The sequence below is a fragment of the Anastrepha ludens genome, chromosome 6, assembly GCF_028408465.1.
Source record: "Anastrepha ludens isolate Willacy chromosome 6, idAnaLude1.1, whole genome shotgun sequence".
Classification (NCBI taxonomy): domain Eukaryota; kingdom Metazoa; phylum Arthropoda; class Insecta; order Diptera; family Tephritidae; genus Anastrepha; species Anastrepha ludens.
This window is the reverse complement of record NC_071502.1, coordinates 68,714,839-68,733,939: the sequence shown is the minus strand read 5'-3', so window position 1 is coordinate 68,733,939 and position 19,101 is coordinate 68,714,839. Positions and strand designations below refer to the sequence as shown.

The 19,101-nt window shown below is 35.0% G+C and overlaps 2 protein-coding genes across 8 annotated transcripts in view; both read right to left on the bottom strand.

Annotated features, from left to right (window-relative positions):
• LOC128867812 (transient receptor potential cation channel trpm) overlaps positions 1 to 19,101 on the bottom strand; it is a 319,297-nt gene that overhangs the window by 240,869 nt on the left and 59,327 nt on the right. The gene's annotated exons all lie outside the window — the stretch shown is intronic.
• On the bottom strand, positions 39 to 4,113 carry LOC128867099 (uncharacterized). Its single transcript, XM_054108198.1, has 2 exons — positions 3,264 to 4,113; positions 39 to 55 (listed from the first exon to the last, which is right to left on the bottom strand). The coding sequence occupies exons 1-2, from the start codon at positions 4,111 to 4,113 to the stop codon at positions 39 to 41; spliced, it is 867 nt and encodes a 288-aa protein (XP_053964173.1).

Below are 19,101 nucleotides of genomic sequence, written 5' to 3'. Positions count from 1 at the left end.
TCCTAAAAAATCGTATTCATGGTTCGTTTTCGCTCATACTAGCATACTGTATGATCTGAAAGTACAGGGAATGTTTTAATAAAACGAAACAGAGTTAAATTTCAGGCAAATTTATTTTATCTCCTTCAAAATATGACCCGTCTGAAGCAACACACATGTGCCAACGTGTAACCCAGTCCTCCATGCACCCCTGGTAGGCTCCTTTGTCGCATTCTCTTTGATCTCCTCTATCGACTGAAATCTCCTTCCACGAAGTGGTAACTTCAACTTGGGAAACAAGAAGAAGTCGCACAGGGCCATATCAGGTGAATACGGTGGTATTTACTTGGAGTTTGGTCAAATAATCCAGCTCGGTGCGATGGCGCGTTATCATCATGCAAAATCCAAGAATTGTTTGCCCATATTTCCGGCCAGCCAGGCAGACACTAATGATCCGATGGCGCTAAAAAGTGACAGATGTACCTATGTCTTACAGTCCTACCAACAAAAAAATATGGGCCGGTTCCCACGTGCGCGGTTCGTTTAAATTAAACATTCCCGGTACTTTCTCATCATAGGGTATATCTGAGATATTTAAGGAAAAATACTGCTAAAGAATATATTTTAAAATATACCCGTTAGATGGCGCTGAGGTTGAAATATTCTGAAAAATCGCATTTACAATTTCAATTGCGGTCAAATACAGTTGAATTTTTACGGAATCCTATAAGCTTACAATTTTTTTTGGTATTTCTTAGTTCACATACCTTTTTTGTCATTATTTCAGTGTGCGATTGAAAAAAGTCGAGAAGAAATGAAAAAATGCCAAGCCATAAAAAATTCATGTGTATGGCCGAGCTCCTCCTCCTATTTGTGGTGTGCGTCTTAATGTTGTTCCACAGTTTTAAGCCGACTCTGAATAGCAGATATTTTGTATGAGGAGCTTTTTCATGGCAGAAATACACTCGGAGGTTTGCCATTGCCTGCCGAGGGGCGACCGCTATTAGAAACGAACTTCTTCTATAATTTTGGCATTTCATGTACGGAGATTCGAACAGAATGACTTCACGGAAGATATGAGACTATAATTTTTCCTCGAATTAATTTCAGCTTGCCAGAATGATAGCAAAAGCATTATTTTAAAAATAAATAAATACAGGTATAATTAGATAAATTACAAGTCCTACCAAATTCCACATAATTTCTTGAAAATGTATATCAAATCAGCTTAAATTTAGTTTCGACGTAGGTTTCAGGTGTGCAAAAATACAAGAAAGATTGTGTGGATTTTGGAGGGTCCGAATTTCAGTGTCCGCTACTGTTTGTATTCCGTTACAAATTTATAAAAGCACAACATATTCACCTTATCGTTGTCACTCACTTTATAAAGAATACATTCGGGGTGTAAATATTTTTGTAGAAAATAGGGCCTCTATTATATTTATGTTGTGTTCAAAATAGTTATAGACATAGAATCCGGCGCGTACTTCCTTTGTAAGGAGTTTGACCGATGTTGTCTTAATTTTAGACCGCATTAAATTTTAATATAATAACTTGCAAGCACAAAGTGACTGAAAATTTCTTTGATTTTTGATAACTTTTGACGTGATAACGTCTTATAATTCGATTTAACAGGCTGCACGCACGAAAAAATGTGTCGTTACCTTGCTCATTAGTGTTACCTTGCTCATTAGTGTTACCTTGCTCTTTAGTGTTACCTTGCTCATTAGTGTTACCGTGCTCATTAGTGTTACCTTGCTCTTTAGTGTTACCTTGCTCTTTAGTGTTACCTTGCTCATTAGTGTCACCTTGCTCTTTAGTGTTACCTTGCTCATTGCCGTTACCTTGCTCATTTGTCGTTACCTTGAATGAACTGCAAGCGAAAGCGCGGAACCAACAAAGCAAACGAACGGCAACGTTCGACATCTTGCTCTCTCCTACTTAAGTGAGCGTATATATGTATGTATATGCGCATATGTACATATATAAATTCACGTATTTGTATTAGCATATGCCTTCTTATTGATTATTATTAATTTGATTCACTTGAAGAATTCAAAATAAAACCAAGTTTGTTAATAATACCTGTTGTTTTAATGTTATTATTATTAATTTTTTTATTATATATGAAGGAAAAAATGTATGGTAATATTTACCATATACCTTTATAAGATATGTTGTCTATACTAATATTATAAAGAGGAAAACTTTGTTTGTTTGTAATGAAGAGGCTCAAAAACTACTGGACCGATTTTAAAAATTCTTTCACCATTCGAAAGCTACATCATCCACGAGTAACATGGATTATATTTTATTTTGGAAATAGGGCTCGAGATATAGGTCAAAACGTGGACCCGGGTAACCTTCGGATGTGTATGTACAATATGGGTATCAAATGGAAGCTGTTGGTGAATGCTTTAGTCCAGAGTACTTTTCATGCCGCTCCGTGACTAGGGTCTCGAGATAGAGACCAAAACGTGGACCCTAGAATGTGTTTGTACAATATGGATATCAAATTGAAGCTGTTGGTGAATGCTTTAGTACAGAGTATTTTTCATGCCGCTCCGTGACTGGGGTCTCGAGATGTAGGACAAAACGTGGACCCGGGTAACCTTTGGTTGTGTTTGTAATATACAATATGGGTATCAAATGAAAGCTGTTGATAAGTGCTTTAATACGGGGTAATTTGTTATGTTATGTTATGTTTTATTATGTTATGTTATGTTATGTTATGTTATGTTATGTTATGTTATGTTATGTTATGTTATGTTATGTTATGTTATGTTATGTTATGTTATGTTATGTTATGTTATGTTATGTTATGTTATGGTATGGTATGTTTTTTTTTTCCTTGGGCTCTACGCGCTTACTGCGTTTCGAGTAATTTTTTATTTCAATTAGTTTGTTTTCTAGAGCAAATATTTTCATACATATGTGCAGTATAACATTCAGATAGATTACAAGTATTTTCAATTACATAAATATTTTATAGTTTAACAAAACTAACTGAAATAAAATGCCTGCGATTGGATACAAGCAGTTAGATGGTTATTCTACTATATTACTATTGTGATTAAGACATTAGGTAGGAATGTTTGAAGCATTGAAGTTTTTTAAATTATCAATTATTTGTTTGACAAATTCATTAAATGATGTTATCAAACTAGGATATTTTGAAATTTGTTTTATGTTGAATGCTGGAATATCATATTGTGCACAGAATGTTTCGTGTCTCTGTCGTGCACTGTGAAAGCGTGGGCAGTCGTGCAAAAGATGATGCATACTCTGCACAGTGAGTTGGTCACACGGGCACCAGTCTTCGTCAATGATTTTGAATCGCTTTAAGTATGCCTTGTTGAAACCATGGCCAGTAAAGAGCTGTGTCAATTCAAATGATATCCCAAAGAGTTGTCGGTATAGTTGCGCATCTTCAAGAATTGGAAAGAAAATCTTTGTAATGGAGCCAGTGGTATCGTCGGCATACTCCTGCTGCCATGACTCGAATATTTGAGAACGTATTTGCCGTATAGCATAGCTTAAGGGAAATGCAGTATATACTGGATCGACTCCTTGATTTGCTGCTTCTTTTGCCTGTTCATCTGCACGCTCGTTTCCTTCAATACCGATGTGCGATTTGACCCAGTAAAAGTCAATTCTGTGTCGCTGGCGAAGAAGGTACAGGTGCTGATGAATTGATGCAATTAAAGGATTGGGGTTGCTCCGATTTTGGATAGCTTCTAAACAAGAGCGACTGTCGCTATATATGACTAGCTTTTCAGTTTTCAATTCATTCTGAGCCCATTTAAGTGCAGTGTCAATTGCTAGAGCTTCAGCCTGGAAGACAGTGCATGTGTCATGTAATTTAAATTTACGTGACGTCCAGTCGTCATCTTGTTTATGAACGACAAAAGCTGATCCACAAGCGCCTGTTTCTAACTTGCTTCCATCGGTATAGATGTGGGTCGCATTTGCATCCATAGTATTGTCAGCTTCCTGTTGTGATGCTATACTTTCAAAACGTATAAACTGACGCTCGGAAGGATGTAGTTGATTTTTTGGTGTAGTGCGTTGTTCAAGCATGACGTTTAGTGTTTCATCATATACTCCGGATAATTTGACACTTTCGATTTGCATAGTTTCTTTTATCTTCAGATGCAGCGGTGTGAATCCTGCAAGCGCCAGAGCCGAATTAGCCGAAACTGTGTGAAAGCCTCTGATTGCTCGTATAGCGAAAGTTCTTTGGAACGAGCGAAGAAGACGGCGAATATAATTAAACTGTATAGCTTTGCCCCATATACTTGCAGCGTAAGTTATAGTTGGCTCCACAACATGCTTATAGATTGTGATAACGTTGTCTGCGTGTACACCCCATGTGGGTCTAACATATCGGCATAAGTTTTTATATACTCGCTGAGCTTTATCGACAACGTACTTAGCGTGGTTGGTGAATCTCAGTCGATCATCTATTACTACACCCAGGTACTTAATTTCTTTGACGAAGATTAGTCGATTGCCATTTAAAAATAGTTCAGCTTGTTTAGCATTACTTTTAAATGCCATAGCATATGTCTTGGTGTCGCTAAAAGTCAACTTCACATTCTTTCCCCAATTATATATTAGGCGCAAAGCATCATTAGCGTAAAGTTGCAGTTCTTTTACAGTATGGTATGGTATGTTATGTTATGTTATGTTATGTTATGTTATGTTATGTTATGTTATGTTATGTTATGTTATGTTATGTTATGTTATGTTATGTTATGTTATGTTATGTTATGTTATGTTATGTTATGTTATGTTATGTTATGTTATGTTATGTTATGTTATGTTATGTTATGTTATGTTATGTTATGTTATGTTATGTTGTGTTGTGTTGTGTTGTGTTGTGTTGTGTTATGTTATGTTATGTTATGTTATGTTATGTTATGTTAAAGTATATTATGTTATGTTAATGTTAACTCATTCTCTATATCCATACAAAATATCTATCAAACAAATAAAATTAAAATTTTCCTTTGAAAAATGCAACCATTCAGTCAGTATTTTCTTATGACGTTATCACGTTAAACTATCGTCAGTAAACCGACTTTACAGACAACCTCTTTTTTTTTATATTTTTTACCATTTAATGTTGCATGCCCACAATGGGCTTCTAACGACGGCTCCCTCCGTTTTCTGCAGCTTGCTGAAAATAGTTTACTTGTCATGAAAGACGGCTACTTTGTCTAAACTATGAGAGTGAATAATTGAATAATTGAATAAAATATTTCACACAAAATTACTTTGCATTTATCTACCTATGTATGGCGTTGTTATGCAGTTAATAAAGAAAATATTGTAATAATAAAACTAATTGCTCATACGCACTGGTGCATGAAGAAATCTAATGAGCAAACTTTTAGGAAGTGCTGTAATCTAAACGCTAGCACAAAATCTGGCCCACCTACATACACTCTCTCTTCGTAAAATAATTTACTCTTTGAAATAATGCGACTTACAAAATTCTAGGAAGCACATGGTCCATTATAGTCCACTATCGACATATCATACAAACTTATTTTATAAATGACATACATAAGAGTAGTATTTTGTATGTATACGTAAAAGTATATAAACTGCATTGCATTGACTATGGTGACAAAGCAAAACCTTTAAAAAGTCCAATTTAACTAATTGCATTTCAACATTACTTTGCGTCTGTACAACAGTCTTGCCAGTAGGCGAGAAATAATCAGCAGCAGTTAGTTGCTAAGGTCAACTTTGCAAATGTTATGTTGCTAACATAAGAGCACAAGCAAAGGCGACAACAATACTCAGAATAATTTTATGCACACTCACTAGCACGACTGCGACTGCAACAAATGTGAGCATATAGGAATATATTGTCTCAGAGTTTCCAACTAAAAGAAAAGCCCGCTGCTTTACATTTCAAAACATTATTATTCTTCTCATGCTGCCAGCTTAGTTTGCAGTTAAACTCACTAAGTTACCCAGCCATTAACGGGCGTCGTCGAAGCTTACAAAAATATAGCAGAAGTACGTATAAACTGACTAGCAGGAAAATGAAAACCTAGTCGCCGGCAATACAACAACAATAATCATTTACCCCTACACACAAACGTGAATAGTTTCATAGTACAATAGTAGTTAGCGAAAGAAACATGAAGTGTTAGTAAAATCACAGCGCGCTGCATAGCGTAGGTGATTAGGCATGCAAGCTACTAAATATCAACGCCAACTAAAGTTTCACCAAGCTTTTTGCCTTTTTTTCTAATTCTGATATAGTAGTTATAAGAGAAAAATGTTGTTATCGTCAACTTGTTGCCATCAGTTCCAGCAAACGACAGGCCAGCTAACGAGGCAAAGAGTTTCATGGTGATATCTACTAGCTGTTTTTCAATAAATGAAAATATGTCTTTACTTGCCATAGGGCTGCATTTTAAATTCAGGCCTCTTTGTAGGCCTAGCCTAGGTTTAAAAGTTTCGCGACTTTTTGTTAATACGCCTGAAATATTTTCTATAGTTTTTCTTCATTTTTTCATAAGTATGCGTGATGGTTGAAGTGCATAAGTTTATATGCATAAGTGCATATGTTTCTTGCACGTGTTTCCGCTCGTCTTCGATTTTTACCTATTTAAAAAGATGGATCAAAGACCCTGTAACAACTTTTGTGAGAAAAACGAAATTAAGTGCGCGGATGCATTCCGAATGTTGACTATGTCCTACGGAGAAGCTACTTCGGACCAAAGCAACGTTTATCGGTGGTACAAAATGTTCTCAGAAGGCCGAGAAGATGTGAACGACGAAAAGCGTGCCGGACGGCCGAGCAGTTCAACAAAAGTCGAAAAAATTGATGAAGTAAAGAAAATGGTATTGGTCAATCGTCGAATCACCGTGAGAAAAGTTGCTGAGGTCTTAGACATATCGATTGGCTCGTACCATTTGATTTTTTCAATGATTTCGGCATGAGACGGGTTGCACCAAACTGCTTAATATCGACCAAAAGCAGCATCGCATGAACATTGCTAATGAGATGTTGGACTCTGTCCGCGACGGCCCAAATTTGCTCCAGAGAGTCATAACTGGTGACGAATCGTGGGTTTATGGTTATGACTTGGAAAGCAAAGCTCAATCATCAAGACCGAAAAAAGCGCGCCAAGTTCGGTCGAATGTTAAAGTTTTGCTTACCGTTTTCTTCGATTGCAGGGGCATTGTGCATCATGAGTTCTTGACACAGGGTAAAACGCTTAATAAGGAATATTACCTGCAAGTTATACGCAATTTGCGCGAAGCAATCCACCAGAAACGCCCGGATTTGTGGAAGAACAAAAAGTGGCTCTTGCATCACGATAACACACATCGTTGCTTGTGCGCGACTTTTTGGCCAAAAACAACACACTAATAATGCCACAGCCACCGTATTGTCCAGATCTGGTCAGATGTGACTTTTTCTTGTTCCCGAAACTGAAGAGGCCCATGAATAAAAAAATATGTAATTACAGTGATAATTGTTATTGGTCAAAGCACAGGTGAAACTAGTGCCTATAAAAATGCAGAGCAGAATATCAAGAGAAAATTTATACTCTAAGGAACATTATGAAATAAATTAGCGAATTTCGTTATTGCATTATTTAGTAGGCATCTTAAAGCAAGGAATAAGTTATTGAGCATTTCGAAATCTGTTAATACTTTGGAAAGCTCATGATGAGCTAATAGAAAAGTGTCATTCAAATAAACCTAATAACTTAGATATATTCGGAGCAAACAATACTCATAGTTATTAGCAATAGCTTTTAGAAGTATCGTTTCTGGCTAATATATGTGCATATGTAAAAATGAATGTGTTGCTAATTGATTAGCTTGCCTACACACAAGATGGAGGGGGAAAATTGTCTACCATAGGCACTCGCCATAATTTGTACATATGTATGTATGTATGAATATAGTTAATTATTCCAGTTAAAAGGCAATATGAGCCAATCAATAGAAGATAGATTGACCTTTTGTTTGCATTACATAATATCCAATAAAGTGTCTTATATTTATGATCGCATTCGACTGTAATCACATAGATTAGGAGTCCCCTAGAAGCATAAAATATATAGAGGGAATTAGAGTGCATACATACCACAAGCCATTAGTCGGTGAAATAGGTTGAAAAAAGCGCACGTCAGAAATGATGGCGGTGAATAATGCGGCATTACCAAAGATCGTCTAATAAATGACGATAAAAGGATACGGTTAGGGTAATGCAAGTTGTTAGCGTCTAATGTACTAATATCCCCAAAATTGGGCACATAAGTGCGTTTTACGCCACAACGTGCTAACTCACGCACGATATGCACGATGTGTGCCTTGATAAATATCAGCTTGTTGCTTAAAAATATCCTTTTAGCCATGCGGCTTTGTTCTGCTGTAAAATTTCATTTAACTTTTTTGAGTTTAGTTTTATAAATTCATTAAACCACACCAATAGATATCAATAATTGCCGCGTGCCACAAAGCTTAACGCGCACACATGAATATATGCGGGTAATAACAACTGTATGTACAAATAAAAGATATAACAAAAACACGTGAAGCTAAAAGTATTTGCGTGCAGCTGTTTCGGTTAGACAATATCAATTTCGATTTGCATGGACGTGTGTGTGTGTTTTGTTGTTTTTATTTTTGTTTTTATTTTGCATTGCTTCCATTTGTAATTTGCTTTAGCATTTGCTCGCATGCTGCGCACGCACACGGTGGAGATAATAAAAAATAGACAAGCAAACAGGACAAGTCAAGCGGCGAGTTTTCGTTCAATTTCTACTTCTCTACGCTTTTTGTGTTATGCAAATGCAGGTATGTGTGCGTGTATGTTTTAACGATAACCAATTGGCACTTCCAACAGCATATGTGCCGAAGCCACATGTCCATATTGTGCGCTTGCGATGGTATGTGTGTATATGCTTTTCTCACCAACTTGCTCTTGTTATTACATACATTAATATTTATTGTTTGCCACAACACAACTGCCTTACCAAATTGGCAATAGCGTGCGCATAGAAATAGCTAACAATAATCGCACGCTGCCCACTATTTAGTGTTGCCGTCGAACTGTGCGCCCACTTAATAATCTTGTTAATCGTCGTGAATAAAATGTATATACGTAACTACAAAATGCATGCAATATAAATCGAGTAGAAAGAACATTGTGAAAATCTTTAAAACGTCAAATATATATTTCAAGCCACCATCAGTTTTTTCAAAAAAAAAAAACAAAAAAAATGTATAACCTTGCAATTTGCGTACTTCACCGAGTTGAATTCAAAAAATAGTCAACCCACTAGCTTCACTCATACCTTCCATTTAACACGAAAACTAATATTTGCGGTGAACAAAATTTGGTTTCCGAGCCTTTTTCCTGTGATGACTTGCATTTTTAGTGAGAGATCAGTAGAACTACCACTGTACCACCAATCAGAGGCTTACACTCCCACCGACAGTAGTTGACTACGCGAACAGTTCCTGGAGTTACACTTGAAGAAAGATTCATCACCTCACATCAACAGCGTTCGTTTTGTGGATATAGGTTTAAATAACGTGGCGTGTGAATTTGACAATTAATCGATGGGAACTTATTTCTGGCGCATACAAACCCCGCTGGTCTTTACTTTTTTATCAAAATAGGAATAACTTCGCGGGAGAGTCAACTTCGAACCCCAAAATGTAAGGGTTGGACAAACATGCAGTTTGTCTCATAAATCTTTTCATATGAAAATATTTGATAAAGAAAAATGTATGAAGTGGATTTCGAAAGTAATGCTAGTATTTATTTATTTATTTTTAAAAAATTAATAAAAAAAGAGGTTGTCTGTAAAGTCGGTATACTGACGATAGTTTAACGTGACAACGTCATAAGAAAATATTGATGGAATGGTTGCAATTTTCAAAACAAAAATTTTAATTTTATTTGTTTGATAGATATTTTGTATGGATATAGAGGAGGAGGTAAATGGAATTGCAATGGAATAGGTCAAGTTACATTTACACATACGTGAAAAATGACGAAACATTTATCAAATTCATGAAAGATATCTTCAATTTCGATTGTGTATCAGACGTTAATAAGTCAACAACACTAAGAGGCAACATCATCGATTTGACTTTTTCAAGACACATTACACTTGAAACACTCCCTTTCATTTCCTATTTTTCCTATCATCGTTTATTCTCAACAGAGAATTGGTTCATTACCATGCACACAGGAAGAAGGCATATGCAAATACAAGTATGTGAATTTATATACAAATGCGCATATACATACATATATATGCTCACTCAAGTAGGACAGAGCCAGATGTCACACGTTGCCGAACGCGGGGACCGATTGTGCTCTTTGTCGTTCGTTCCGCGCTCTCGCTTGCAGTTCAAGCACATTAGCTTACATTTGCTTGCGTACGGAATAGATTCGTATATTTGATATGCCCATATGATTTGTATGCATCTTTACATATAGATTTGTTCTTTTTGAAAATTTCGCGAAATTGTATATGTATATGCATGCTTATATACATTTATTAGTATACAACATATCTTATAAGGTATATGGTAAATATTACCATACATTTTTTCCCTTCATATATAACAAAAAAATTAATAATAATAACATTAAAACAACAGGTATTATTAACAAACTTGGCTTTATTTTAAATTCTTCAAGTAAATCAAATTAATAATAATCAATAAGAAGGCATATGCAAATACAAATACGTGAATTTATATATGTACATATGCGCATATACATACATATATACGCTCACTTAAGTAGGAGAGAGCAAGATGTCGAACGTTGCCGTTCGTTTGCTTTGTTGGTTCCGCGCTTTCGCTTGCAGTTCATTCAAGGTAACGGCAATGATCAAGGTAACGACAAATGAGCAAGGTAACACAAATGAGCAAGGTAACGACACATTTTTTCGTACGTGCAGCCTGTTAAATCGAATTATAAGACGTTATCACGTCAAAAACTTTATTATTTGCTTAAATTTAGAAAAAAAGCAATTGAAACATATTCGGAGCTATCTCAAACTTCTTTCCACATATCACAAAATTAAAAGATCAAATAAATGAGATGACTATTTTTATGTTAATATTTGGTGTAACCACCTACAGCATCTACTACCGATTGTAACCTGCTGGGCGTTGAGGAAAATAGTTTTTTTCTTATGTCATATTGCTGTGGCGTCTTTTCTTATTCCTCTTCCATAAATTTTCAATTGGGTTGATATCGGATCTTTGGGCTGGAGTATCTAGCACTTTTGAACAATTATCTTTGGAATCATTATCTTCGTATAATTAAATTAACAATTTATTGGAATTTTCTGGATCAGTGACTCCATATTTTTGCACACTTCGTTTTAAATTGTTACGCAACTTGTCTAAATAGATTTTTTTATCATGTTTTCTTCAATAATTTTAATTTCACGAATACCTTGGCTACAAGTACAACCCTAAACGATTACACTTAGTCTGCCAAATTTCATCCGACTCTAATAACTAATGAGCACTGGAGCACTGCGCCAATTTCACGTCATGCCAAATCGCGCGACTAACTGGCTCTCTTAGATGCACGTCGGTGCTGTTTGTTTAAAGAGAAAGGAAGTTTCTCTTTTTCCAATAAACACTGCTGATCATTATCTAATTGGTATACTGGCCATGAGATTGGGAATGCACGCTCCAATAGCCTGGTCGTGGTTGTAGATAAGGAGAAGAAGTAACTGTGAAAGCCCTAATTTTCTACTATGCGGCACTAAATATAAGCAGACTACATACGATCGACAAAATTTTCTTACGAAACATTGCGAAGCTCATTTTATTCAATTTGAGCCCATACGGAAGCATTTACTGCATTTGGCACAACAACAAGCCAACTTGGCCCGTTCGACCCACTTGAATTTAATCTAGCCCGTAAAGCATAACATTTTTCTCACAGCACCAAAGAAAAATGTGCAATTGTCTCTTTCCTTGGCAGAGTTACGCAAACCCTAAATGGAAAGTTTTTCAAATTTGTCACTTGGGGGTAGTTCGCCCTGTTTTAATGCTTTTAGTTTTTTGGTTTCATTTTACCTTTTCTTCTATTTAGACTCTTATAGTAAATTTCTATAGGCGGCGCTGTATTGAAAGAAGGCATGTTGTATGCCTTTGTTTGCTTTTTCGTCCTAGGCAAGTTATTTTTGTGAAACTTCCTAGACTTAGTACTCCAGTACTTTGAAGCATATACCGCGATACTCTTTTGTATTTCAGGTGGCGAAATCAGAGCGCATCCAAATTCAAAGAAACTTTTATAAGGAAATATTTGCAGTTTTATTAACTTAATTCTTCAGTGTCTGTATACCGTTCCTAAGCGAAGTTATTCATGGGTAGGTATTGAAAGCTGCACACTGTCTTATGAGGAAACACTCTTTAGGGAGAACCCTCTCAAGGAAATGGGTGTGTTGCTAAGAAAATAACTTGTGCAACAGTAATTATATATGTATATATATAATTATAAATAATTGGGTTTTTGGTCGAGTTAATCCTCTTACTGGCCAATCAGACGTCGAAGTCTTTATTATGAAAAATAGGTTAAGAGGTAAGAGTTAACGCTTCTGTAATTGTAGAAACATGAGCGAAACGGCATAACCCAAGGAATTTAATAACTACAAATAAGTGAAAAATTAGAATAAGTATTCAATCAGGCTATCTCTGGCCCGTATCACTCATTTCTTTGAGTATCAGAGCCATCAAAAGAAATGGATGAATATTTCGACTGATTGCCGAAGACTATAAGAATGTGAAGATTTTAAAGTGAGCTATACATTGGCTCCCCACACTCAGAGAGTGTAGATATGAATCTGCTTGCCCTGGAGAATTAATAGACAATTATGAAGTTTGCTTTTCGGAGTTTACCAGCGACAGCAACTGTCAAACCTCTGACTTCATTGCAATAACTTAAACCTTAGAACCCCCATATATAGGTCATCCAAATGCAGTACAAGATAAACTTAACTAAACAACTGTCAAGATTTAACGCACCACTCAATGGCTTCACTTTACTGGCAGACCATTTTCAACTGCTCAAGAAGACCAACATGACTACTCAATTTGCTGATGGTGCTTAGAGGATGAGACTACACGCGCCTCTGTCACCTGTCACGCATTCGCGAGGGAATATTCCAGAATATTCATAAATAAATATTTTTAAAACTCTTATTACTTCTATAGTTTTTTTTTTACTTCATATATTTGAATACACATTTAGGCATATCCATGAAACACATACATGCATACATATGTCTTGCATGCCCGCTCAGCAAATTGATTTATTATTCGCACGTATAATAATATATAATTCGTGGCAAAAAAATTTAAGACAACCAAAACATAAAATTAAAAATTTACAAGGCAGTAAAAACCAACGACTGTACATTAAAGCGAGCTTAAAAATCCTAGCAAGCAAATAAGTTAACACGAATGTACCAACAAATAAGTTAACACAAATTTTACTTACACGTGTATATAAATGTTACTCATACGCCACCGGCAACTGGTCCGCGTTTCACAGCATCAATTCAGACATTCAAAAAATGTGCGCCAATGAAGAATTAAGAACTTGATCAAGTTTTGTTGCACGCCGGAAGTGTACAGCAACATGAACACGTACAAAACATTTCGCATACGAGGGTGGTACAAGTACGTGCACATTAGGGTTGTATAGCAATTTCTTTTGTATCTATTTGAAACAAATTCCAACATTTCTTCCTATGGGCAAGTCATTCCATGTATCGCGGAATGTTAGCAATATGCAATAATCTGATCTAATTTGGCTTTATTTCGTTAGAGCAATACACAGTGCGTTTATTAATTTTAACAAGTTGTGATAATTTATTTGTGCCTTATTTTATTTTATTAGTTTGTTTAATGATAATAGTTAATAATAAGTTCAACAACCTAACAAAACCATATAAATTCATTTATTGCACTCGAAAGATTAGATCCAACTTCAACTAAAAGAAGTTTTGTAACTTTTTTCCAACTCTTTTTATACCAGTGTCTAACATTATACGGGAATAAACTACGTCTAATTTTGTTTTCAATGAGTGTAAATTATGAGAATTTACTGCGCTTCAGCGAAACATTACACCCGTTTCTTTTATCGTAGAAAGAATTATTCACATATTTACTAGAAAAAATGCACAAAGGTTTGCTCAATTGTTTTCTTATAATTTTTTTTCATTTTACAATTACTAGAACACCCGAATCGCATAACTAAACTGCTTCAAAATTAGTGTACACCAACATTTTATCCTATCGTTTTATTAGTCTTCACCATGCACATATGAAAACCTCATTAAATGAATAGTTGACTTTGTATGTGGCAATATACCAGCCGCAATACTAATAACTGTGTAAAATAATATTTACTTTAATACCCTCTCCAAATTCTATTTGAATCATAGAATGAACTCCCCTAATGTTTGTGTATGTAAGATTATTATCATTCATGCCTTTTAGTGTGTCTTAAAAGAATTATTTACATACATTCTACGTATAAGGACATGGGAAAGCGCACATTCTTAAGAACAGGAGCAGCAACATGCTGCATATAAAAATTGTGCTAATATATGTTAAGATATGCTTGCGTCGATTTGTATGTGTGTGCATGTGTGTATGAAAAATGTGTGAAAAAAGCGAAGAGAGTGCATATTTACCGACAAATCTCTGACAGTTCCTTATCATTTATGTTTCAATGAACTGTGAGGTAAAAGCTTTTGCTATACTGCTGGAGGCGGATAATAAAAGTACAAGTAAGTAGCGAATTTCGATGGAAAAGTTCAATAAAAGTTGAAATCCGAAAGCAAAAAGTTATGGCAAAAGTTAAAAGAAAGACTTTGCGAAAATAATACGCAAAAAGTAGTGCGGCTTAGTTAGCAAGTAGTTACGAGTATGCTGTTGAAAAATGATTACTGATTTGTTAAGTATTAAGAGAGAAGTTTAGCTGTCGTAACGAGGTTCTCATCAACAGCTAAATGGTAAGCTTAAATTACAACAGGAAAGAATGTAAAAAAAAAATCTAAATCTAAAACTGAAATGCTTGTTCGTAATAATCCTCTACAGTTCTGCAGAACTTTTACACCCCTTGGACTTTTCAAAGCCACTTTTATGTGCAATTAAAATTTTTATTATCGCACCAAGCACAAAAGCACACAACAATAAAACACTTAGCATCTATCAAGAGCTGCAAAATTAACTTATTAATGCAGTTGAACTGCGAGCGAAAAAAGGAAAGGTACAAGAAATGCAGGCAGACCCACACACACACAACATTACATGCAAATGACACTTGAGAATGCCTCAAAACTATGTACAAGTCCATCGAAACCAGCAGCTGAGGCAGCTAAACCACAAATACACAGGCACACAAGCACTAGCATGCTATACTTACTAACCATTGCAAGGAAATAGAAACAAGGCAAGATATAGCAGTAAAAGAAATCATGCATCGTTCATCGTACTACGTGCTGCATACGATACACGAAACTCGCATGAATTGCTAATGCCAAGGACAAACGCATTCGCACACATTCATACATATACATATTATATGTATGCCATCCCTGTAGTGAGAACGTAAATTTCTCAGTTAACATTTTAGCTCATGAACTGATGACAGACATCATAGTAGCTCGAGAGAGACTAGAACTGTCCTAGTTACAAAATGACCGATTGGAGGTGAATGGAAAACAAAATTTTTTCTATATTTCCATATTTTCATATTTTCCATATGAATATCTACATATTTTTATATAAAATAAGCGAGAAAAACTTGCGGCAAATCGTTTCTTGTTCATACGTAAGTTGAAATTTCCACATGCTTTCCACTAACAGCCCTTTACAAAACCATAGATGGGAACTTTACAGTAGCAGTAAAAATGCAGTAAATATAGGATGGGCCATGTAAAATTTGCTTTTTGAATCGGCTATAAAACAAAAACTAATCAATATTTTTTCAAACTTTTTTTTTTTTTTTGAAGATTGAACATTATCATTTATGAATGAAAAATAATATCGTTCAAATGCCACGACTGGCTTTACAGTGGGCCATTCGATCCAATTTTTAAGCACATTTTCGATTATTTGGGCTCCAATTTCATGAATGGCATCTTTGATTTAGTGTTTTAAGGCATCAATCGTCTCTGGATGGTTCGCATAGCATTTGTTCTTAACGGCTCCCCACAAAACATAGTCCAATGGGCTTAAATCACAGCTCCGAGGCGGCCAATTGATATCGGAATTTCGGCTGATTATTCGGTTCTCAAAAACGGTAGCCAAAAGTTCGAGTGTAACTTTGGCAGTATGGCAAGTTGCACCGTCCTGTTGCAACCAAATGTCGTCCATGTCATCCTCTTCAATTTTTGGAAACAACTCGTTGAGCATGTCACGGTAACGCTCGCCATTTACTGTAACCGCCGCTCCTCGCTCATTTTCGAAAAAAATGACCCGATTATGCCGCCAGACCAAAAACCGCACCAAACAGTGACTCGTTGTGGATGCATTTGCTTCTCTACAGTAACGTGTGAATTTTCTCAGCCCAAATCCGACAATTTTGCTTATTGACGTAGCCACCGATGTGAAAATCAGAAAAAAAGAAGAAGACTCACCACTTTGGAAATAGGTTTTCAATATTTCCCAATTTTGTTCAAGCGTATAGCGTCCCATTTCGTAAATGCCAAATCTTTAAGTGAATTATGAACACATTTGACATGTCATTTGTTTTACCATTCCCAAAAAAATAGGTGGTTCAAAAAGCAAATGCTATATGGCCCACCCTGTATAATTTTTTACTGATTACTGAAAAAAATTGCATTACCAGTAAACTGAAAAGAATTGCAGTAAAAATATTTTTTTACTGCTTACTAGAAAAAATTTCAGTAAAAATACTTTTTACTGGTTACTAAAAGAAATTGGACTAAAATATATATAAGATATAATTCAATTTGCATTATCATTTTCCTCAGAAAGAGAAAAGGAACACATGGCACGCTAAATACAAATGAGTCAGAACTTAAAACCGAAAATAAATAATTCAATTCAAATAAAAATTTTGTGAAAATATGTTTAGTATTATGAACGTATTGAGATCATTGATACTGAAAGTCCGCCTTTCCTGAAATATAATCTTAAAACAGATTTTTATTATGACTATGATATATTTGATACAAACTATGGTATGAACTCATACACAGAAAACTAGGGTTGAAAATCCTGCGTTGTGACTCTTGCATTTCGTGTATGACAAAACAAACAAAACATCCAAACAAAAGAATTGTATGAAGAAGCAAGGAGATTTGAGAAGTACTGAATTAGCCTAATGCTCGGGATACTGTTATAGCCGCTATTTTTGGCACCAGTAAACGCAGGGCAGAAACAGCTGGCAGGCTATTTTGGTTTCGGCCAAAACCGACATACGGTTGTAGCGCCGCCTAAGTAAGTAAGTAAGAAGATCAAGTCAAAAAAATTGTCAACACTTTTGTGGTGGAGTATGGAAAGACAGCCGAAGCCGCAACTCGTATTCTGCCTCAAACACCTCCAAAACATTCTTTGATATCGGGAAGAAAGTAATTGTAAAATTTGTATGCTTGATTTTCCATTAAATATTCGTTCTATGCATATATTTACTTAAATATATATGTAATTCCACTGACTCGGGAAATTATCTTCAGACAACACTTTTATACCTGGCCGAACGAGAAGAAACAACAAGTTGTCTAAATAAATATAAGGCTAAAACCCAGCGATGCAAATTGGTTTTGTGCTTGTTTTAAAAAATGCTAATAGCGAATAAAAAGTATAAAATAATTGTTTCAAAAACAAAATATATTTGCATTTTTTGAAATAATTCATTGAATCCAGTGGTTGGGTATTGATTTATACTACCACTATTTTCAATAGAGTAAATATTTTACTGATTGTGCAAATCACATTACTTACATAGCATTTTTACTGCAATTTTTTTTTCAATAATAAGTAAAAATATTGTATTTTTTTCAAATTTTTGTGCAGTAATCATTAAAAAAAATAATTTTACTGCAATTTTTTACTGCATATTTTTACTCAAGTTTTTATCCAGTAATCAGTAAAAAAATATTTTTGCTGTAATTTTTTTCAGTAACCAGTAAAAGCTTACCAGTAAACAAATGCAAATTAATTTTCAGCATCAGTAAAAATTTACTGATTACTGCTATTTGTAACGCAGTAAATATATAATGCAGTGTGACCATCTATGTCCAAAATTCTAATGGAATAAACAAAATTCGCTTAGATGTCATTATTTCGTGGTGTTTTCACAAAAAAGTGTTTAAGCAGCAGTGACTTAAGGGGTTATACGCAGTTATGACTTTCAAAAAAATCGATTTTTTTATTGCATTTTTGTAATGTACATACATATATTCAAAAGTATACGCACGAAATTTGAAGTAGATCTAAGCAATACTTTCGGAGTTATATATGTAGAGATGCCTCGGCACGTTTTAAGGCACGTTCAACCGGTATTGAAACTTTAAACGTGTTTTTTTCAAAACGGCATTTTTCAAGTCGGTGTACACGATATCTCGAAAACGGCTTGTTTGATCGGTCAACCGTTTTAACTCAATCTTTAAAGATTCATTTTCTAGTAATTAATAGTTCCTTTTGTAAATCTGATACTTATTTTCCATTTTATAATCAATTTACGGCCAAATTTTAACGTAAAAATCGAAATCATTTCTTTTAAAAGCTGTCATTTTGTGAAAATTCACTATTTTGATTAGCCGAACGATTAATTACTAGATAATCTAATATATTAACAAAATTTTTTTGGTTTTTTGATTTCAGATAATCCAATCCTGAGTTACGATGTACACCGTAAATCGTCATTTTTTAAAGGAGGTTCCAGAAATCGCCTGCAGCGCGCTCTATAATCAACATTTTCATAAATAAAAAATTTTGTTACGTTCTTGAAGGATGCTTTTATAACCGCCAAAAATTTTCAAATTAAAATATTCTGAAGTTTCTTCAGGATAAATCCTTAACAACCCGTCTTTTAATATATTTGCTTCATAACTGCGT

Bases quoted from the DNA above. Each gene is read 5' to 3' on its own strand.
- LOC128867099 (XM_054108198.1), bottom strand. From the start codon at position 4,113: ATGCAAATCGAAAGTGTCAAATTATCCGGAGTATATGATGAAACACTA.